Source organism: Beta vulgaris, chromosome 8 (genome assembly GCF_026745355.1).
Source record: "Beta vulgaris subsp. vulgaris cultivar EL10 chromosome 8, EL10.2, whole genome shotgun sequence".
In the NCBI taxonomy this organism is placed as follows: domain Eukaryota; kingdom Viridiplantae; phylum Streptophyta; class Magnoliopsida; order Caryophyllales; family Amaranthaceae; genus Beta; species Beta vulgaris.
In genome coordinates, this window is record NC_079209.1 from 60,316,621 (window position 1) to 60,339,046 (window position 22,426).

The window sequence follows — 22,426 nt, forward strand, 5'->3', positions numbered from 1 at the left end:
GTCTAGTCAAGCAGAGCTTTGTCCACCTTCAATTCTCACGATTAGCACTCCTTATAAATATTTGTTTCTACTAGAAGAAAAGGAAGATAAAGTTATGCAAAAATTTTTTTTTTTTTTTTTTTTTTTTTTTTATGGGTATCAGATACTTATAAATCCAAATTTTGTGATTTGTCAATTAACCTAGATATTCACGGTGTTTAATAAGTCAGGAACCCAACTCGAAATGTTTTGTGTACTTGCAATTTCCAATGTCGACACAAATTTTGAACCCTGAAAAGGGACTCACGGGGAATAAGAAAAATTCCTTGAATGAGTCACACGAGATTTGATCCCTAAACCTCAAAGATATTATGAAAAACGATACCACTACTGCACCACCTCAACCTCACGTAGATAATAACTTAAGATACTAGTATTTGCTAGAAGCCTACAACTCTTCACTTTTCTCTTTCCTTTTTTCTCTCCTAATTCAACTATATCGTTATCCTACTAGTCGTGATTGCCAATCAAATTATTGACCGATATCAATTTTTTTGCTTGAGTATTTAGTTGTTTCTTCATTTACTCATAGCAGCTACTTTTTTCTACCGAAATTTTCCGATTCCTTTCGGTCCGATCCAATCCCGTCCGAATTTCAATCCTGGTCGAAAGCCTTGACCTTCCTACAACTTGGAGCTCAAGAAAAAAGAAAAAGAAAAGGAGAAAACAGAACCCAAAAAAACCCTAGAGAGATGAGATAGCGAAGAATAGAATAGTGGAGTGTTAGACTAAAAGAACAAAGCATGGTCATGAAGAATACTACTAGTATATTTCTAACGCCGGTTACTTCTTCTCCTTCACATTTTCCATTTCTTCATCGTTTCTCTCTCCTTCCTTCGTCTTCTTCTCTTTCTCTCTCCTCTTCCGGTAATTCTTCTCTCTCACTATCTCTCCTCTTTTTCATTTCTCTGTAATATTCAATTGCATAATTTGTTCATCTCTATTTAATTTTGCTCTTTTCGTTGTTTAATTTGATTGCATGCTCAATTTTTAATTGGAAAATGTACTGTTCTTAGCTCAAACAGTGATTGTAGCTCATCAATTTTATTGTTATTTTGATGTTTGTAGTTTTTGGAGAGATTATTTTTTGTTGATGTTTTTGTTTGATTGATTAAAGTTAGTTAGGTTTTACTTCATTTCTGATTAATTTTGCTCTTTTCGTTGTTTAATTTGATTGCATATTCAATTTTTAATTGGAAAATGTACTGCTATTAGCTCAAACAGTGATTGTAGTTCATCAATTTTATTGTTATTTCGATGTTTGTAGTTTTTGGAGAGATTAATTTTTGTTGATGTTTTTGTTTGATTGATTAAAGTTAGTTAGGGTTTACTTCATTTCTAATTAATTTTGCTCTTTTCGTTGTTTCATTTGATTGCGTGTTCAATTTTTAATTGTATAATGTACTGTTCTTAGCTCAAACAGTGATTGTAGTTCATCAATTTTATTAATATTTCGCTGTGTAGTTTTTGAAGAGATCAATTTTTGTTATAGTTTTTGTTTGTTTGACGAATTTAGATAGGTTTCTTCGTTTCTAATTAAGCTGCATCTGTTTGTTGTTTAATGTGATTGCATATTGAAATGAACTTATATTTTCAGTGTAAAATGTACTACTCTTAGCTCAAACAGTGATTGTAGTTCATCAAATTTTCTGTTATTTCACTGTGTAGTTCTTGGAGAGCAATTTTTGTTGAAGTTTTTGTTTGATTGATGAAAATTAGATAGGTTTCTTAAGGAGCACATATAAGAGGCTTAATATTGTTGGTGGAGTACGAGCTTTATCGACAATGGCAGATGTAAGTTCTGATGATTTCGAGTTGTGGATTGTGGTGTTGTGTTTGTTAATTTTTATTGTGTGTTGTAATGTTGGAAGATGTGGTTGTACTACAGGAAGGAGGTGGGGGGAATTTGAAGCAGCAATTGGCGAAAGTGTTTGAGATTTCTCTTCGGGCAACGGTCCCGAGTGAGGCGGATGTGGAGCCATTGATTGCTCCTGGAAAGTTTGGTGATTACCAATGGTATGTTGTAGCTGTGGTGGTGAACTAGTGATTGTTTATTTTTAGTTGTTGTGTGGATTGTTTTTGTTGTGTGCTGAAGAATGTTGTATTTGTACTCTCTTGGTGTAGCAACAATGCAATGAGTTTGTTCTCCAAGATTAAGGGGAAGAATGCTGAATTCAAGAACCCTAAATCAGTTGGCGAGGTACCTTTTTTATGTAACACGCGTGCTGTTGTGATCTTTAATGTTTGTGAGAAATTTTCACCAGAATGCTTTTCTGAATGTATTTAGGCTATTATGAAAAATTTACCCGAATCTGAAATGATAGAGAGTTGCTCTATTGCGGGGCCTGGGTTCGTGAACATTGTCATGTCAAGGACATGGTTAGCAAAGGTATGAGCAATGTTTCCTTTTCCCTGTGAGACTCGTGTACTGCTGCCTGTATGGTTTTCCTTTTGCATCTGCATATCTGTTTACATGCTGAGATCAATGTTGCAGAGCATTCAAAAGATGCTTAGGGAAGGTATACAAACATGGGCACCAAGATTGTCAATTACCAGAGCCGTAGTAGACTTCTCTTCTCCCAATATTGCAAAGGAGATGCATGTTGGGCACTTAAGGTCAACTATCATCGGCGATACCTTGGCCCGTATGCTAGAGTTCTCGGGTGTTGAGGTTCTTCGAAGAAACCATGTTGGTGATTGGGGTACACAGGTAATATTTCACAACCTTTTTTGGTATTATCTCCCGTTTCTTAATCTCTATGTCATTTATTCGCTTTCCAATAATTTAATGTTTATGTCAATCGCTAGATTGTAGTGAACGATTTGTTGATTACAGTAAATAATTTGAGTATTGTGCCAGCTTCCCGTGCTGTCATTGCCTAGCCAACTGTTACATCACTGGATCTATATTGTATGGATAGCTCCTTACCATCCAATGTCATTGCATCCTCGTCTGGCTCCCTTTGATTACTAAATTGAAACTTCATATACTCAAATTTATTTTGACATTGTCTTATTCCTTGGGATTCTTTTACTTGCAATTCTTTGTCTTTTGCACTACCTATATGTTGATTTCGACATTGCCTTTTCTTATATACAAAAATGGTATTATTATGTGAAATGTCATTGGATTTGTCTCAATATATATTTTATAAATATTCATTTTTTAAAAATTCTTTGTACTACTCCCTCTTTCCCAATTTAAATGCAACACTAGGGAGGAGATCTATTCAACTGGGTACATATCTGTATTATTCTATTGTATAGTTAAGAAGTTGAGAATCGTTCAGAAAAAATTATGAGAAGTTTTTTAATGTTCGGAATCTGTAAGTTAATCGTTACTTGTTGTCATCTAATACCATTATATTTCCAATTATTTTGTTCTAAAATTGTTTTTTTTTTTTGGCAGTTTGGTATGCTGATTGAATTCTTGTTTGAACAATTTCCACAATGGGAGAATGAAAATGAAATTCCAATCCGAAATCTTGAGGTATGTGAAGGAGTATGTTACTACTTAGCATAGTGTTGTTGCATTGGTAGATGCTCCTTGCTGTAATTGACTTGTCAAACCTTGTTTTGATATTGATATGCCCCTTGTGTAATGTTTGAAATGGTTTGGCGTACAATGGCTTTTGGCTGAATTGGATATATATAGATTTAGTCATTTTTGCTGCAGTGCTGCCCTACTTGGATCAACTGGAGTAGCTTTTTTTGCAGGGTACTAATGGCATTTGGAGTTGAGTATTCCATTAATTTTTATTTTATTTGAAGAAGTGAAAACCAAGGCTTTGTGGAGGAAGACTGCATAGTCTTTAGTATGTTTGTACTAGCTGTAGAGATGCTATATGCTGAATGACTTTCTAGGGTGAGTTACTGGGTTGATTTCAACAGTTGAGGCTCCCTTAAGGATATTTAACAGGTGACAAAAAAAGCTATTATAGCTCAGATTTAATTCCATGATAATGTATCTTTTGCACAATGCTGCTACCAAGAATCACTGACAGTCTTCGGTGGATGGTGATCCGTGATTGCATCGTTAGACCAAGAAAATGAAGTGGCATGACAAGAATAGTAAACACTTGTGTGTGTTTTTTGGGCAGATCTGCAACATATATAACCAATGAGAAACACCCTAGTTTCGTGTTCATTTAGTTTTATGATTATCTTCACTGCCACTGTGATTGTTATGTGTGAATTGCGAGCTGGTTGGCATTGTCATGTGAGAGATGCATTGGTGATGAATAGTAGAGCGTTTGGGTAGGGCTTGGGCCTGCTGCTTTGAAGGTCTTGGTGGGACATTTGACACTTACATAGCCATTAGAGATTGTAAATGTTCCAAGGGAGAGTTTAAAAGCATTAAAGGTGAAAGGAGTTACGGAGGCTATGTGTTGAGAGATATGTTGGGTTACTCTTTTCTGCCACTTTAGCTAGTCTTGCTAATGATTAGGAGATCCAAAACGAGCAGCGATCAGGCAAAACAACTAGCTTATTTTTACTTATTCCTTTTGGGCTGGATAGCTAGTAAAGAAGGAAAGAGACGAAGGAGTTTATTGATAATACTATCAAGTTTGATCGATATTGGTGGTTTGCTTAGAACGAAACTGGGGAAAGCAATTTGCTCATAATGGTATTCCTATTTTTGTTTGGAGATGCCTAGGAAATGTTGTATTATATGTCAACACACTGATTCAACAAGTCTTAGTGGACAAACAAGATATACACTAGATGAGAGCAAAGAACACCTTGGTATCAACTACAATAAAAAAAGGAGCTGCCAATACTCCTTAAAATATTGTGGGATAGGATTTAGGATTCATAACATGATATCTGGGGGAGGGTAGTAGAGTATAAATTGAGGAAATGTACGAGCATTTTGGAGAACTAACTTGAATTTGTGGTGGGAAAATCTACTTCATAGGGTATACATCTTATGAGACAATGATGGAATATCATAAGGTGAGGAAGAATCACTTTCATGTGATATTTATTGACATAGAGAAAACTTATGTCATTGTGGAGGTATGAGAGGCATGCTTTAGTGGGCAATGTCAAAAAGGGTATTCCTTGTAAATATGTTTCCTTGGTTAAATTTATGTATTGGGATTTGAAAACGAATGTTATTATCGAGGAGCAAGTAGATGGCAGTGGATAATGGACCCTATCCGGATCCGTGGATTTAGATCTATTTTTGACGCATCTGGGTCCTCAAATTTCGGACCTTATGGATCTGGGTAGGATCTGGATCCTCCTTGAAAAAAAGGATCTGGACGGGTCCTTAATTATCATCGGATCCAGATCCATTTACCCGTTTTTATAATATTATTATATAATATTATATTATTCTAATACTAGTGATTACATTTAAAACGAATTTTCGCTTGAATATCGAATTATTGTTCTAATTAATGTTTGATTTTTGTGCGAATTTACTTGATAATTGAGTTCGAAAATTGGGTTGATAATTTTTTTTTTCCAGAAATAGTTGATTAATCTACATTTTGATAATTGAGTAGTTGTAAATAGTTGCAATGGTTATTTTTCAGAAATTAAATGTATTTTTTGGTTGATGTTAGATGACTTTATTGTTTAAAATCTTTAACTGTAAAAATTAGGATAGTTTGAAAAAATAGGCTAGGATCCGTTTAGGACCCGGATTCGTATGGATATGGATCTTCATTCTTATTACTCGATGGATTCGGGTGGGATCTGGATCCTTGGCTAAAAAACGGATATGGATCGTAGAGGATCCTGTCCAGATCCTACCCATTGCCATTTGTAGGAGCAACTAAGGATTTTCCTATTAGAAAATGACTAAATTAGAGATTTACCTAAAGTCTTTTCCTTTATCCGACACTTATAGATGAAATAGAAGGCATTTATGGTGAGATACCGCAATGTATGTTTGCATATGAAATTGTATTGGTAGGTGAGATAGGTTGATGCTCAAATGTAGTGATGGAGGCCGACATTATAATTTGAGGGTTTAGGCTAAGTACAAGCAAAATCGAGTACATGAAGTGCAACTTTTGAAATGAGAGGGAGTTAATCAATGAGGTAGTAACATAGAATGGTATTTATAAGTGATTTTGTGTAACCGACTAGCCGTAGCACACCATTAAGGTTAAAGGAAAATCCAATAGATCGGAGCATTATTATATTGTTCAAGTGTCTTACAATTAGGAAGGATCATTTTAGAATGATGGGGTTGTAGAGATGCATATGTTGAGATGGATTTGTGGGAACATCATAAGAGATAGGATTCGAAATGGAGATTTTAGGAAGAAGATTGTTGAAACCGAGAATAAGATAATAAAGAACGTGTTATGGTGGTTTTGGCTGGTGAGACGTCGATTAGATGATGCCTGGTGTTGGTAGTGGGGTTGGGATTATGCCTATATGGATGGTTTTGTTGGGTAGACATCCCAAGTTCTACATCGGGAGATAAGAAAGAGTTACCTAGTTTATAAGAGTTTACTAACTACATTAGTATTAGGCCTTTTGCGAAGGAGCCCAAAAACAAATCCGTGTGGGTTAGACCCAAAACGGACAATATCATACTAATGTTGGAGTTGTAGGTAGACTCGTGGGCCCTACAGATTTAACGTAAGATGGTGAGACGAAGATGACTTGGATAGAGGGCGCTAAAAGTGATATGAGTTAATTAGCTTTGCAGGAGCTTAGCACTTGACCAAAGAGAATGGAAACAAAAGAATCATGTATGTACCACTAACCGACTAAAGATACTTAAACTATACAATTTGGCCCATTGTAATAGGATTAAGGCTTTGGTGTTGTTTTCTTTGTACTGTTGAAGTATCGTTTTGCGTATACTTGTATCATTTTCTCCTTAGCGTTGTTCTATAATTCTGATCCATATATTGCAAGGAAATATGTTCTATTTGACTGATGATGATTAGGAAACATTATTGTTCTGACAGTTTGGATGATGTATTATTAGGCCTTTTACAAGCAATCAAAAAAAAGATTTGATGAGGATCCTGTCTTCAAGGAAAGGGCACAGAAGGCGGTGGTCAGCCTTCAGGTATACAACTAGTATTCGTTGTTTGTAGTTTTGTGATGTTAGGGTGTAGCATATGTAATATTTGTAAATTTTTTAAAGGGCCTTTGTTTTGAGTTTATTTTTCTGTCAAGAGATTACTTTTTTTCTTTTTTCTTTTTGTTTCCTTCTTTTTTCAGTTTGGATTTTACTTCTACACAGGGTGGAGAATCTAAGTATCGTAAAGCATGGACAATTATTTGTGAAATTAGTCGCAGCGAATTTAATAAAGTCTATGAACGCCTCGGAGTTCAGCTGGAAGAAAAGGTATTTTATTTATTGTATATGCTAATTGTATGTTCTGTGCATGCTGTCTCTCATCGTCTCAATCTCTGTTGTGTTCATTGGTTGATTGTAGAGTCCATTTGTTCATATCACAAATCTGGTGGTTTTCTTTCACATGTCAGGGAGAAAGCTTCTATAATCCGTTTATCCCGGAGGTTTTGGAGTCTTTGAGCAATAAAGGTTTAATTGAAGACAGTGAGGGTGCTCGGGTTATATTTATTGAAGGGAAAAAGATACCTCTTATAGTAGTGAAGAGCGATGGAGGTTATAACTATGCTTCCACTGATTTAACAGCTCTTTGGTAAGGGTTCATGGTATATTCAATTGGGTGTTTGGTTCTGAGTATTTATTTCTTCTGCAGTATGTTCGATGCAATTCTCTCTTTAATTATACTTTTTTTTTCTTACCATTTTCTATTTCACAATTCACCATAAGCCCCAAAATTTTCTTTTATTTTTTATAATGACTTTGCTACACCTCGGATTTCATTGTAAGGTACCGCCTCAACGAAGAAAAGGCCGAATGGATAGTATATGTAACAGATGTTGGCCAGCGTGAACATTTTGATATGTTCTTCCATGTAAGCATATTTTCTGTACCATATTGCATTTTTGAGTTTCTCTGGTAGCTTCAGTATTCTTCAGGTTTTTTATACTCTCTTAGTGTCTTCAATGACTGCTTAGTGCCAACCATCATTTCTGGCTTGCTCAATGCTGTCAATGCATTTTCCATGTATGTCATGGATTAAGTTTGATTTTGGTTTCAAACATCTTTTCACAGGCTGCAAAGCGTGCAGGCTGGCTTTCGCTTGATGATAATATATACCCAAGAGTTAGTCATGTTGGCTTTGGTCTTGTCCTAGGGGAAGATGGCAAGCGTTTTCGAACTCGAAGCTCCGAAGTGGTTCGTTTGGTTGATTTACTAGATGAAGCAAAAAGTCGGAGTAAACAAGTTCTTATTGAACGAGGTACCACTAAGTGTTTTTGCTTGCTTCCTCTTTCGGTTATATGTATGATTTTATTCCGATATATCCAGTCTTTGTCAAAGTTGCTACGAGGCAGTCTTATGAATTGAGTTGCATTTAGTGCTTTCATCTGATGCAAGTTATGTCTTAAATAGGTAAAGATAAGGAATGGTCTCAGGATCAATTGCTGCAAACTGCTGAAGCTATTGGTTATGGGGCGGTTAAGTAAGTTCTATTACGCCTTGTTGTTCTCTATATAAGGGTATCCATGCCTCTGCTTCCTTTATTGCCCTGGTGGACAAGGAAGCAGAGTTTCTTTAATTTATGTTTTTTTCCCGTAGGCAATTTCTTCTTCTCTTTGGCTTGGGTTACTTGTGAAGGAGGGAGGGGGAGGTCGTTTTAACTGGATCTTGCATAAGTCTTGTGTATATGAAGTCTCAATTTATGTTGGCTTAGGGCTTAGGTCTTTCAATAATAATAAATATTTTTTTCCCTGCAGGTATGCTGACTTGAAGAACAACAGACTCACCAACTATACGTTTAACTTTGATCAGATGCTTAATGATAAGGTGCCTTTTTGTTTAAACATAGAATTCATGCCCATTCTCATCGAGCTGTTGCGTGATCTTTTTGCTATTAACCTTTGGAATCTTTGGAAATTACACACCTCTGTTGTGTACCTGTGTAATGTAACAGTAAGCAAATTAGATAGTGGGACCATTTTCTTACGTGCTTTGACAATTTAGTTACTGGTACGAGAGTGGATGAGTAAAAAATAAAAGAAAATTTGTATTTTGAAAACCCCTTTGCTGGCTGTAACTGGAGACGATCCTGTTTCAGTTAGATTCGGTTATGGAGGCTAAAGACTAAGATTCAAGATAAGAATTATTGGAATCCGGTTACACTTTTCTTCTTTGAGTAAGGTACATGCTGATCTTGTAGAGATATTCATTTGACTGCTGCATATCTAAATCTAACAAGTCTTCACTTAGCTGATTAGCTTAGTTGCTTTCATTGATATATAAAGTGATACTTGTCCCCTTCTTTGTTTGCTTTCACTCAAAAATAATGCCTGTCCTTTTCCCGTCATCACATGTTCATTCTTCGTTCTTTTCCGGCAGAATTTTAGAATTGATACGACGCAAAAGGTGGATATGCCTTGATATTTTAATTTGTAAAATGGATGTTTTTCTGCATTTCCTTTCTCAATCTTGCACTCTAGCTTATAATGGCTGGTCTGTGTTTCCAATGGATTTGAAAGATGCACTGTTCTTTGTAATGGACTAAATTAGAAGGGATTTTTCAACCGTTTGCGTTTCTTTCTTACTGCGAAGTAGTAGACATGTATAATCTGAGATCAAGGGTCAAATGGATATAGCCTTTTCATCGTCATAGGGGTAGGGCTGCTTACAGCCGTACATTTGGCAGGCTCTGACCCTGTGATGAGTGGAAGGCTTGTGAGGCATTTGATTTATGCTGTTTATATTGATAATGAAGCTTAGCTCCTTTTACTAAAAGCTGACATCAATTTCATGCAAAACTTTGTTTAGGGAAATACCGCTGTCTATCTGCTCTATGCCCATGCTCGAATCTGTTCAATTATCCGGAAATCTGGTAAAGACATTGAGGAATTGAAGATGGTAAGTTGTATATCTCTCAATCTCCGTCTCATCAATAGATGGAATGGTTTTCTTTTTCTGCATGGTCTCTTATACTTACATCTCCTTTATGAACACTTTTTTTTTTTTTTGCATGGTCTCTATGAACACTTTTTTTTTGCATCTTCTTTTCCATCAAAATACCAATATATATATATACCCACTATCTACTGTCATCTGTACTTTCTATGAAAATAATATATAACCTAACAACTTCTTATCTTTTGAGACTTTGTACTCTGATAAGTGTTCAAATTAATGTGGGACAAAAAGGGAGTACCTTTCATAATGGGTGAAAGCTTTGTCAAATGTTCATTTTTTTATTTTTTTGATGGTAAATCTTGTATAGAAGAAAAAGTTGATTATTTTTGATGGGGAATTGTGGGTTAGGGTTTGTGCGCTATACACTTAGTATCTGACTTATCAACTGCACTGATGCAGACCGGAGAAATTGCTTTGGATACACCAGAAGAGCGTGCTTTAGGTCTTTATATGCTTCAATTTTCCGAGGCAAGTATTTTTAATTACTATATTGGCAGGCTCTTGCACAAAAAGTAGATTCTCTTAGATGTCTATGCATAAGTACTTGGCTGACCTTTGTGTGAAAATGTTCAGGTTGTTGAGGAAGCATGTAAAAATCTATTGCCAAATGTGTTATGCGAGTTCTTGTATAACTTATCGGAATATTTCAATCACTTCTACAAGGAGTGCAAGGTATGGATTTTTCTCTTAATTCTGTTGCTTTACTAGAATTTAAATACGTTTATACGTGGTCAACTCAGTCCGACTAAGCAGATTGATCTCGTTAGAGGGGAGGTGGGCAATGAGGGAATTCCTTGTTCCCAGAACGATCCCATGATTTCAAAGTCATGGGAAAAAAAAAAACCTTAGCTCTCGGCCAAAGTACACTTGGTCCTGGAACTCAAATACTTGGTTACCTTTGCTTCAGAAATTCGGATGGGAACCTTCTGATTTGACCTTTGACATGCGACATTTTACAGGTGGTTGGTGTGCCAGAAGAAACAAGCCGACTCTTGCTATGTGAAGCAACTGCTGTCGTCATGAGAAAATGTTTCGACCTTCTTGGTATTACACCTGTTTACCAGATATGACAGAATATGTCGCAATCCTTGATGCATCTTTTGGTGGGATTAACATTTTTGCAATTGTATTTTTTGATTTAATCATCATTTTGTAATTGTGTACACAAAAGTTACACTTGACTGAAGGCGGAAAAGGAAATGGTCCTTTTGTGGGACTTTGACCATGGCGGTTTCTTATTGATATATTGGTAAATTCGCTCAAGGTAATATACGCCCCTTATTCGTCGAATCTGTATGCAATATGTGCCTGCTTGTCGGCCCTGATGTTTTCTGCAAGGTGAAATCTTGGTTTTTCAGAAGCTTTAAAACAGAAGCTGAATAGTATATGGAATTGTGCAGTTCGATTTCTAAAGGTGGTATAACTGTATGAGCAGGTAATAGTGCAACTAGGACTATTTTAGCTAGTTTCAGAGGTAGATTTTGTTCATAATCTTCATCGAAATATATCTTTGTTTAATTCATTTTCTGATATGAGGATTTGTTTTTTTACCCTTATAATCCCCGGTCCTTTTACTCTTGGTTTAATAGGATTTCTCTTTTCAAATCGACGAGTTGTTTTCTTCTGTATCATCTTAATAGTTGAGATCGATTAGAAATAGATAGTTCAACTCATTATAGATTTTATTGAGATTGTGCATTAAGTCATTAATTACTTAGCGAAGAAGAGATTACATATGAAGGCAAAACGTGTTCTAGCATGGAAGTCCGTTGCCTTCTTTTTTCTGTTAGTGAAGTTGTTTGCTTCTTAGGGGTTGTTTGCTTCACTAATTTTGGGCTTCAAGAAATAGAATCAATTACTGATTCGTTTTTTTTTTTCCTTATTTGGTTTAACCATTTATCAATCCATCACCATTACTTGATGGTAATAGATTACTCAATTTGTTATCTTCTTTTTCTCTTCAAGTAACAGAATTCATTACTTGGTGGTAATGATAACTTACTATTAATTTTCATTTCTTGGTTTAAACTAAATACTTAATTAAAGTAAGCAATTTTGTTACAATTTTTCTTTTTTTGTGTCCATTTTCTTTCCATATTTTGAATCAAACGAGTTCTAAGAGATTTTGTTTTGCCAATATGCAGACTATGCGTTATGTTAATGATTTGGAGATGAGCTATTTTTTTTTTATAGTGATTTTGCTAACTGAAGTTCTATATATCGCCCAACAATTACTTAAAATCGCCCAAAAAAACAATGTAATTACATTTATAACCTTCCTCATTTTTTTCTTAAATCAACACCATCCACTTCACCTCCTGACTGCCTGGCTGCTGCCACCATCTCCCTCACCTCCTGCCTTCCACCACCACCCACGCACCTCACTCCACCACCCTCACCTCCATTGAAATACCCCTCTCTCTCCTTCACTGTTTAGGTAGTCGAAATTTTTTTTATACTGTAGAACGTCCCGCCAGGACGTTCAGCCCATGGGGCGATCGTCCGGCCAGGACGTTCAGCCCAATTTAAGATTATCACGTATAAAGTTATAGTTAAGATAATAGAAGCAATATTACAGTGATTGCCTACTTCTGTTGAGGTTAAATTCAAATTGACTATTTATCTTAGCTATTCACTTTCTTTATGCATCTATGTGCGAAGTGTTTCCGATTTCCAACGGTTATGGCTGAATTTTGTTCAGATCGGGAGAATCTTTAGGAACCAAGAGAGGAAAAAGAGGGGGGAAGGGCGGTTGCCGGTTGGGGTATTGGGAGAGTGCGAAAATCAGGAGGTATTTTTATACCTAAATCAAAATTTCTTATTAGGAAGATTTTGCTCATAGCTGTTTTTGGGGTTCTTGTTTGATACATTCTCTATCCTTATTTAATAATATTTGAGTTGATAATCTCTGATTTGACCTAAAGTTAGTTACATGGCTCGAATACAAACAAGTTTAATTCAATCCAATTCAACCCATTTGTCATATTTCACAATTTTATTAAAATGTAGACTATTTTAACTTATTTTTTGTATAGTTTGAAATTACTCGAAACCAAAACCTAATCCCAACCCGTCGACTCGAATTACAAGCCCTATTTAATATATACAGTTTGCACTTTTACGCTTTTGACATTCCACTTTAACTATAAAGAGCACTTATGAAACCACTTATTATCCAAAGTCTTCCCTTGATGAGTTGATTCTAATAACAAATACAATACTCATTTAATCAAGAGTGTTTTCCAATTATTGGCGAAAAATAAGAGTAATTATAAAAATGAGAACAAGAAGAAAGTCTTTGTTTTAAATTATACAATAGATTATAGACATACTTCTATCGAGTAATAGAAAAATCGACATGTGATAATCCCGCATTTAAGAACGAAAAGGATGGTTATTGCCAATTAGGTTTAGGATATAACTCTATTAGCATTTGATATAGTAAGACACTGAGATTAGTAATCTTATCCAAATTCAAATGATGAAATATGTGAACCAGAAAATGAGAAATCTCCTCAATATCTAAACTAATTGCATTTGAATCAGTGAACAAGCAGATTGCTAAGCATACAAAATTTCTAGTTCACCTCAAAAAAAAAGTAAAAAAAAGAAGAAAATTAAAATTCCTTTTGTACAGAAGAAATAGGGAAAGGCCTGCAACTATTCATGAGATTATTGCTACAATTTTTACTCAATATTGAAGATGAATAAGAATTCCTTGAATAAGAAGAAGCCTTCTTTGATATTGTTGGTTTTGGACTAAAAAATTTGTGACCATCAAAACCTCCACAATAACTCCTGCATAACTTGATCCTTTTTCTGTACGGATTCTCTCTTTTTACAAGATCTTCCAAATTTCCAACACTTGCTAGTGATGTAAATGACTCTGATTTGCCTTGATAATACTTTGAAAGTCCTCTCCTGCAACATTCCAAATATAGAAACTTTTAGTTTTTAAGGGCGATGAATAGAAGTTCGGACTTTTAATTAGCTGAAAATATGCATTTCATATTTTCAATCTTCCAACCAAAAAACAAAACAAAAAAAAACTTTCAAAAACATCACCTCTTGTGTACAAAGAGCAAAATATATACAAATCAAAATCTAAGGTATTTTTGATATTAGAAAATTGTATTTTATTCGCCTGAACTCATTTAAACTCGAACTCCAAAAATAGAAACTTTTAATTAACTGAACACACCCATTTCATATTTTCAATCTTCCAACCGAAAAACTAAACAAAAAAAACTTTCATAAACATCACCTCTTGTGTACAAAGAGCAAAATATATACTAATCAAAATCTAAGGTGTTTTTTACATTATTATAAGGTTGCGTTCTATTCGCCTGAACTCATTTAAACTCGAACTTATCAAACATGACCAGCCATATATCTTACGTTATAACTCACACATATACGTGTATACATAATAGATCTACTATGAAAAAATTAACCCTCCATCTTATTACTAAGGTGAAGATCAAATTGCACCTTAAACTAAAACCCATCTCATATAGTACTACTAAATTATGTAACAAAACCTTCTTTTTTAAGGGGGTAAAAACTTCATAAAAAACCCATTTAATACTGAAATTTTCAAGCAAAACCCATCTTATATTGATACAAAACAAACAAAAAAGAAGTGTAAAAGCCATAAACTTTACTTACTTGATAGGAAGTTGATCCATGAGATCTGACAACTGATATAAAGGTCCATTTGAAGATGAAGATGAAGAAGAAGAAGTTGCATCCTCCATTAAATCTGATGAAGAAAAACTTATGATAGATGAATTTGAACTTTCTTTTGTAGAATCAACAGATGTAGAAGAATCACAACTTTTGTTATTATCACTACTAATGTTTTTCTCTGTTATATTGAAATAACTTTGCTGATAATTTTTTGCTTCATCAATTATTTCCTCAGGTGTTGGAAACATTTGAAAGTTTCTGATCTTTGCTTCTTTTCCCATGTTCGTTTTTTTTTGGTTATTATTTCTTCAAGTTTCAGCAAAAGATATATATCTATCTATCTCATTTGGTTGTTGCACAAACATGCTGCTTACTATTTATATAGTGTGACATTTGAGATAACTAATATAAAATAATTCTTAAAAAGAAAGAATATTTTATGGATAGATATGAAGGCATGGATTGGGGGTGAGCTACATGTTCATTTTGATAAGGTATATAAATATTGCTGAGTTGGGCATTTTTTTTTCTTTATCTTCTACTCCCTCCGATTCAAAATATAATTTCTATTTTCCTTTTTATACAGTAAATTTATGTAAATAGAATTTAAAAGAGATAATAAAGGTTTTTTGTTTATTTCAAAAATATTGTATGGGAAAAGAAGATTTTAGAAGAGAGAATGAAAAATAATTGGTGAAAGAGCATTAATTGTAACATTTTGACTGAATAAATAACCGAAAAAACAAAAATCAAGAAGCAAATAAATGATGGGACACAGTTTTTCTAGATAAATTACGAAAAAATGTGGAACTAAATATAGAGATCGGAATAATATTTTGGGATACGCAAACTTGAAATGGAAACTATGTTTTGGAACGGAGAGAGTAATTAATTTTTTTTAGTAAAATAAATAAATATGAAAATCTTATTCCTACTCTACACTTTTTGCTTTATCTTGAGCCTTGTCATTATCAATTCCATATGGTTTGAAATTGTCCTGGATTGCCCAATTTACAAGAAGATGGATAAGGTCAAATTTGAAGACACTCGTAGCTGAGTCACCCATTATATATTTACTTTTTTTTAGGTTTTCTTCCTTTAGGGTTGAGGTTTTAGGTTCTTTTTCCCTATTTTTTACATGTTTTTGCCTCAAAAAGTGACTGCATACCACAAACATTTTACTGCAGAACTTATGCACCTTTTGTTCAGAATTTAATTTAATAAACATGTGTTCCTATCCTCAGGAATATTTTAAATAAATTTTTTATTTATGTTTTTAGGGAATATTTTTATTTACAAAATTTCGTATGAAACGGTCTGACAATAACTTATAGTAAATTGGAGATAATATTTGATTTAAATATACCGTTTTTTACCTTGAATTACTCATTTAAGGTTTAATGCGACCAATCTGACCATTTGTTTATAATTAACTCATTTAATTTAGATAGTAAAGTCACATTCTAAGGTGAAAGTGAAGTGATCTTACAAAAACTTTATTATAATGCCTTACATAAGACATACTAATTTTTATTCATAATATTTACATGAATCGAAACATGGACGACAATCGTTTTATGAATCGTTGGTTATTCCATAATAATTTCAATAACACAGGTGTTTTCTCAAAATATATTAGTAACCTTAAAAGAGCGAATCAAGAAGGTTAAATGACTAGTTATAGAGAACATATCGAGAGAAGGAAAAAAAACTCTTTGAAAAGAAAAAAAAGTTCGTGAGATATGTTGTTGATCACTTGAGATCATTATAATTTGTAGAAAATACCTTTAAAAGTTGAAGTTATTCAATCAACAATTTACTATGAAAAAACCTCCCATAAGTAAATTAGTCATGTAATTTTACAAATTTAGGGGTGCTAGAAATAGGACCAAATATTCATCAAACTCATCTTAAATGTTCCCAATTCAGGTTTGGCAAGTTGTGTAGACACACATTTTCCAAATTAGAGGACCAGACGAATTGCATAAAATGACATCAAAGACAAAGTATATCCAATAATTAGATTCTTGATATGTTCATGAAGTTACATTCTTTTCATATCACCCAACTCAAGATAAATCCCTTTTTCTTTCAATTATGTTAGCAATAATAATTACAAAAAGTTAACCAAAAAAAAAAGCCATGTTACTACAATTTCATCTTATAACATACAAAATCTCCCCCAAAAGCAAAAAAATTGCTTGATAAATATAAATTGTCATAGTCCAGTTACATCATTAAATAATTATCAAACATACTTTATATTTCCTCCGTTTCGTTTATAAATGCGATAAAGGAATATTATATATCTCACAAATAATATCATGTTGCACTTAAAACGAAAAAGAGAAAGTACAAATTTCTCATTGATCAAAATCATTTCAAATAAAAACGGACGTAATTCTTCTAGATTACTCGTAATTGAAATAAAAAAAAGGGTTTTATCTTGAATTGGGTGATATGATCATAATTATCATTTTAATGATCGAAATAATTTTTCAAGGCTGCTAATTTCTACAGTATTACTAATTGAGGAACCAAATATGTAACGCTTCAAGGCCCAGTTACCTATAAAAGACTATTTCAGGTAAGTTTTAAGGTAAACTATTCTTTTATGGAACTTAACTTTTGCTGACTCTTTTCATGCAAATGTGTGTGTTCTTTTATCAAGCACGAGTCAGTCTTGGATAAGTTCTGCATAAATAGAAGTTTAGGTTACGCACTTACGCAAGAGTTAACACTATGTCTATGTTATAGACTAACATTAACTTGTCATAATTGGAAATGTAATTCCTTCCATAATACTTTATCCCATCTTTATTAGTTTACCCGTATTTTTTTTTTGGGATGTCCCTTATTAGTTTACCCGTATTTTTTTTTTGGGATGTCCCTTATTAGTTTACCCATTTTTTTGTTTCTATTTTTGGAATGGGACTAGTAACTTTCCATTACGGATACATTCAAATTTAATATAAAATAATAGTTTATATTTCTTTCTATATCCCACAACATTGTTTCTCCTAAAATTTTGTGCGAATTTAAAAAACAGGTAAACTAATAAAGATCGGAGCAGTGGCGTATCCAGGATTCCAACCCTATGGGTTCGGAGCCGGTAAAAAAAATACTTTCATTCAAAGTTCAATACATTAATTCAAATGTCAAACTACAATAACTAAATAGAATGTTAATTCATTACATTACATCAATAAAAAAAATTACAAAAGCATCCTACGAGTTTTCATACTTTGGAAACATTTTAATACATTAGCACGAATTTCACCTTCTTGTATTGGGTTTAGAGGTTCTCTTGAACTAGGAGAAGAACAAGCGGATGATTTTTGTGACTTGTTTCTTGCACGATCTTTCCAAAAAAATTCAACATTCACAATTCATTTATTCAACATTCCACATTCATTCATTCAAGTATTCATTATTCAACAAGACAACAATCAACATTTAAATGATTAACAAAATTAAATAACTACAATTACATATTTTAATCATCTAATGTGTAAAAGACTAAAATCTGAAATAGTAAATTCATATTTAAAATTGAAGATCTGGGTTTGGGTTTTACCTTTCAAACGGCCAGAAAGTTTGCTGCGGTGCTGCCGCAGTCCCGCCTGCCTGCTGGTTCGCACTTTGCCGTCGCGGTGGGGAAAACGGCCAGAAAGGTTACCGACGACGACTCGCTGGTTGGCTTTGGCTCGAGCCTCGTCTCAGTGGTTTCGTTACTTGTTAGGATTTTGGTTTGGGAGAAAGTGGAAACACGAAAAAAAATGAGAAGCAGAGAAGGAAAAAAAAATGAGAAGGTTTTTTTTTAAAAAAAAAGACTCTGAGGTTTCGAACCACTGAGACACTTGTTTCTTTCATGTTTTATTTTGCACGCATATAGTATATATCGAATATCTAAAATATTTTTAATTTTTTTAAAAAAAACGGGCAATTTTTTTTTCAAAAATCACTGGGTTCACCTGAACCCAGTGAACCCATAGTAAATCCGCCCCTGGATCGGAGGGAGTACAATTTTAGTTTGAAAATAAAGTGGACTAGAACAATGTCCTAGTTTGGGCTAATAAGCAAAAATTAGTTGAGGTGAGTTTAGTTTATAAGTAAAGAGACCCTTAACCACTCACGCCAACCCCAGTTGATAAAACCTTGTCGAAACTGACAAGGGATGAAATCTCGTTCGAGTGATGTTCCATCAATCCATCCAAACTCTCACCCTTGCAAAGATAGAGACAAATTCGCAATGAAATGGGCCACTCTATTTAAACTTTGTTAAAATGTTAATCTACACAACATAAGTAACCAAGTAATGTGCATTTATTGCTAATTGAAGCAAAGGATTTTCATAAAGGGAAAATATGTGGCCAAGGATATCCATTATCCAAGCTAGTAAGCAGGATGAATGTGCAAGTGAGTAGCCGTAAAATCAGGACAAAGAAAAAGAGAAAAGATAAGGAGAAATAAGAATTTTGACTTAAGGTGGGGACAAATACCAATATAACCATACATTATTTCATAAAGAATTTTGATTACTATGTTTTTATTGGTAATATATAAGTAAATTAGGTGTCTCCACATTGACAACTTCAAAACACACACGTTGCTCTTATCTAGTCTTTTGCACTTTTCATCAATGTCGAACCAAAATGAGATCTGTCCCCTACCAAACTAATCCAACGGTAACGACCTTTACCTACATCATAGTTGAATCTTTATTTATATTTTAAAGTTTGTTAGGTCAACTCGACAACAATATGAAATACTTGATCAGTCATAGCATATTCAAATTCTTAGGTGCTATTGGAACCACTTAAAATTATGTTCACTTAATATATTTGTATGTATAATTGTCGCATATTTTGCTTAAATAATTAAAATATAAAATGTGCAAAAATTGTGACAGGAAGCACCGAGTTCTAGGTGTTTTCGAAAATACTATTAATTAAAAAGGAGGTTTTGAGTATTATGAGTTATTACTTCATTTTTGAATTCTTGCATAAAATTATAATGTGTGAGTTTGCCATAATTGTATAGATTTTCAAGAATTGGAGCGAATTTAATAATCAAACAATTAGGGTGTTCGAACATGATGTGTCCAAAACTTTCCCGGGACTCGAGCACTGAAAGTCATAGGATGCCTCCTAGAGACATGAGAGGACATTGGAAAGAACTTCTAGGGCTTCGAATGAATATATGAATGTTTTTATGGTTATTTCAGGTAATTTTGGGTAGCACGAGAAAAAAAAGGGGGTATTAGAGGCTTTTTGACGAAAAACAAATGTACCAAGCTCCCGAACTACGTTACAAGTAATGTCGGGGACCTTAAGAGGGTTTCGGCAAAATAGTATAGTCGGACCCGGAGTAGTCTGGAAAATGCCCCCAAAACAAACAAAATCGAAGGTTTTAATGTACGTTTTCGGACTTTCCCGAAGACCGGGCACCGCAGGCTATGAGAGATAATTAGAAAGGACGCACATGGCTTGGAACGAATACATGAATGCTTTCACAATCATTTCGGGGCAATTTTGGATTGCACGAGAAATAAATAGGTAGGCTATTTAGAGCCTTTCTAAGGCAAAACAGATGGTACTGAACACCCGCATGCATTACAAGTCATGTCGAATCCCGTAGGAAGGTTTCTAGAGAAAAAACTTGGCCCGAAAAGGTCCAAAAATGCCCCTACACAGCCAAAATTGAAGGTTATAATGCACGCATGGGGTCCGGGAACCAGAGGCCATGGAGTGCCTCTTAGGGACATGAGAGATCATTAGAAATGACTCTCGTGACTTCAAACAAATATATAAATGCGTTCACGGTCATTTGGGGTAATTTTGGGTTGCACGTGAAAAGAATTATTGGGTATTTGGAGGCTTTTGGAGGCAACTGCTACTAAGCACCCGAGCTATGTTAAACTCATGTCAGCTCCCCTAAGAGGGTTTTGGCAGAATAATATGGTCGGGCTGAAGTAGTCTGAAAATGCACCCAAAACAAAAAAAAATAATTGAAAGTTATAGTGCATGATTTTCGGACTTTCACGGGGACGAGCACTGGAGGCTCATGATGCCTCCTAGGGACATGAGAGGTCATTATAAAGGACACCTCTGGTTTGGAATGGATAATGCTTTCACAGAATTTTCGGAACAATTTCGAGTTGCACGAAAAAATGAATAAATAGGGGTATTTAGATAATTTTTGAGGCAACGCAAATGTTAGCAAGCTTAGGGGCTATATCACAAGTTATGTCGGCTACCCTAGGAAGGTTTCAGGAGAAAAATATGACCAGACCCGGAAGAGTCCAAAAACGCCCTTAAACAGAAAAATTGAAGGTTTTCAAACTTTTCCAGGGCCCGGGCTCTGGACACCATACTTCTAATGACATGGAAGTTCATTGGAAATGACTCTCATGGATTGGAACGAATATATAAATGATTTCACGGTCATTTTGGAGCAATTTTGGGTTGCACGAGAAATGAATAAATAGGGTATTTAGACACTTTTTGAGGCAACGCAAATTGTACCAAGTACCGGGGTTAAGTTACAAGTCATGTTGGGTCTCCTATGAGGGTTTTGGCAGAATAATTTGATCGGGGACCAAAGTAATCTGAAAATACCCCCAAAACAAACAAAATTGAAGGTTATAATGCATGATTTCGGAGTTTCCCGAGGCCTAGGCATCGAAGACCATGAGATGTCTCTTACGGACATGGGAGGTCATTAGAAAGGACTCTCGTATCTTGGAACGAATATATGAATGCTTTCACAAACATTTTGGATAATTTCGAGTTGCACGAGAAATGAAATAACTGGGTATTTAGAGACTTTTTTAGGCAACGCAAATGGTACGAAGCATTGGTGCTACGTTACAAGTTGTGTCGGTCGCCATAGGAAGGTTTCACGAGAAAAATATGACCAGACCCCCAAAGAGTCCAAAAATGCCCCAAACAACCAAAATTGAAGTTTATAATGCACGCTTCAGACTTTTCTAGGGCCCGAGCTCCGAACTCCATGAGATGCCTTCTAGGGACATGGAATATCATTGGAAATGACTCCCCTTGATTGGAACGAATATATAAATGATTTCACGGTCATTTCTGAACAATTTTGGTTTGCACGTAAAATGAATCATAGAGGTATTTAGAGGCTTTTTGAGGCAACAAAAATGGTACCAAGCACCTAGGCTACGTTACAAGTCATGTTGGATCCACTAGGAGAGTTTCGGCTGAATAATATGGTCTAGACTGCAGTAGTCTAAATATCCCCCAAAAACAGCTAATGCATGATTCGGTTTTTCCCGAGGCCATGGAACAAGAGACCATGGGATGTCTCCTAGGGATTTGTGATGTCATTAGAAAGAACTCACATGGCTTGCAATGGATATATGAATGCTTTCACGATTGTTTCGAAGTAACTTCAGGTTGTACGAAAAAAAAGGGGTATTTATAGCTTTTTGAGGAAACGCAAATGATGCCAAGAAAACAAATCTTGTCGACCACCTAGGAAAGTTTCGATAGATTATATGACATGGCCCGAAGGAGTCCGAAAATTCCCCCTTAACAGCCAAAATTGAAGGTTATAATACACGCTTTCGAACTTTCGCGGAGCCCGAGCTCTGTATGCTATGGGATGCCTCTTAGCAACATGGGAGTTCATTATAAAGGACTCCCATGGCCAGAAACAGATATA

The 22,426-nt window shown here is 34.7% G+C and overlaps 2 protein-coding genes across 4 annotated transcripts; one reads left to right on the top strand and one right to left on the bottom strand.

The window, feature by feature from the left end:
• The first annotated feature begins 689 nt into the window (after positions 1–689).
• LOC104902317 (arginine--tRNA ligase, chloroplastic/mitochondrial) lies at positions 690–11,308 on the top strand. 3 transcript variants are annotated; one of them, XM_010690046.4, is made up of 18 exons: positions 693–906; positions 1,763–1,833; positions 1,928–2,055; positions 2,164–2,239; positions 2,327–2,428; positions 2,534–2,749; positions 3,449–3,529; positions 6,998–7,081; positions 7,259–7,363; positions 7,504–7,682; positions 7,877–7,961; positions 8,162–8,348; positions 8,501–8,570; positions 8,845–8,914; positions 9,896–9,985; positions 10,445–10,513; positions 10,619–10,717; positions 11,005–11,308. In XM_010690046.4, exons 1-18 carry the CDS (start codon positions 783–785, stop codon positions 11,113–11,115), a joined length of 1,947 nt encoding a protein of 648 aa, XP_010688348.1. In that variant the 5' UTR covers positions 693–782; the 3' UTR covers positions 11,116–11,308. The 3 variants fall into 3 exon arrangements, 2 of the variants coding, with proteins under 2 accessions (XP_010688348.1, XP_010688350.1); XM_010690048.4 differs by having other exon boundaries at positions 768–906; positions 1,759–1,833; XR_007268677.2 differs by lacking the exons at positions 10,445–10,513; positions 10,619–10,717; positions 11,005–11,308 and adding an exon at positions 9,186–9,268 and having other exon boundaries at positions 690–906.
• A 2,228-nt stretch (positions 11,309–13,536) lies between these two features.
• On the bottom strand, positions 13,537–15,186 carry LOC104902318 (hypothetical protein). Its single transcript, XM_010690049.4, has 2 exons — positions 14,714–15,186; positions 13,537–13,966 (listed from the first exon to the last, which is right to left on the bottom strand). Exons 1-2 carry the CDS (start codon positions 15,013–15,015, stop codon positions 13,663–13,665), a joined length of 606 nt encoding a protein of 201 aa, XP_010688351.2. The 5' UTR covers positions 15,016–15,186; the 3' UTR covers positions 13,537–13,662.
• Positions 15,187–22,426: the final 7,240 nt, after the last annotated feature.

Bases quoted from the DNA above. Each gene is read 5' to 3' on its own strand.
- LOC104902318 (XM_010690049.4), bottom strand. From the start codon at position 15,015: ATGGGAAAAGAAGCAAAGATCAGAAACTTTCAAATGTTTCCAACACCT. The intron at 13,967-14,713 runs GTAAGTAAAGTT...GGAATGTTGCAG, and splicing joins ATGGATCAACTTCCTATCAA to GAGAGGACTTTCAAAGTATT.
- LOC104902317 (XM_010690046.4), top strand. From the start codon at position 783: ATGGTCATGAAGAATACTACTAGTATATTTCTAACGCCGGTTACTTCT. The intron at 8,571-8,844 runs GTAAGTTCTATT...TTTTCCCTGCAG, and splicing joins ATTGGTTATGGGGCGGTTAA to GTATGCTGACTTGAAGAACA. The intron at 8,915-9,895 runs GTGCCTTTTTGT...AACTTTGTTTAG, and splicing joins ATCAGATGCTTAATGATAAG to GGAAATACCGCTGTCTATCT.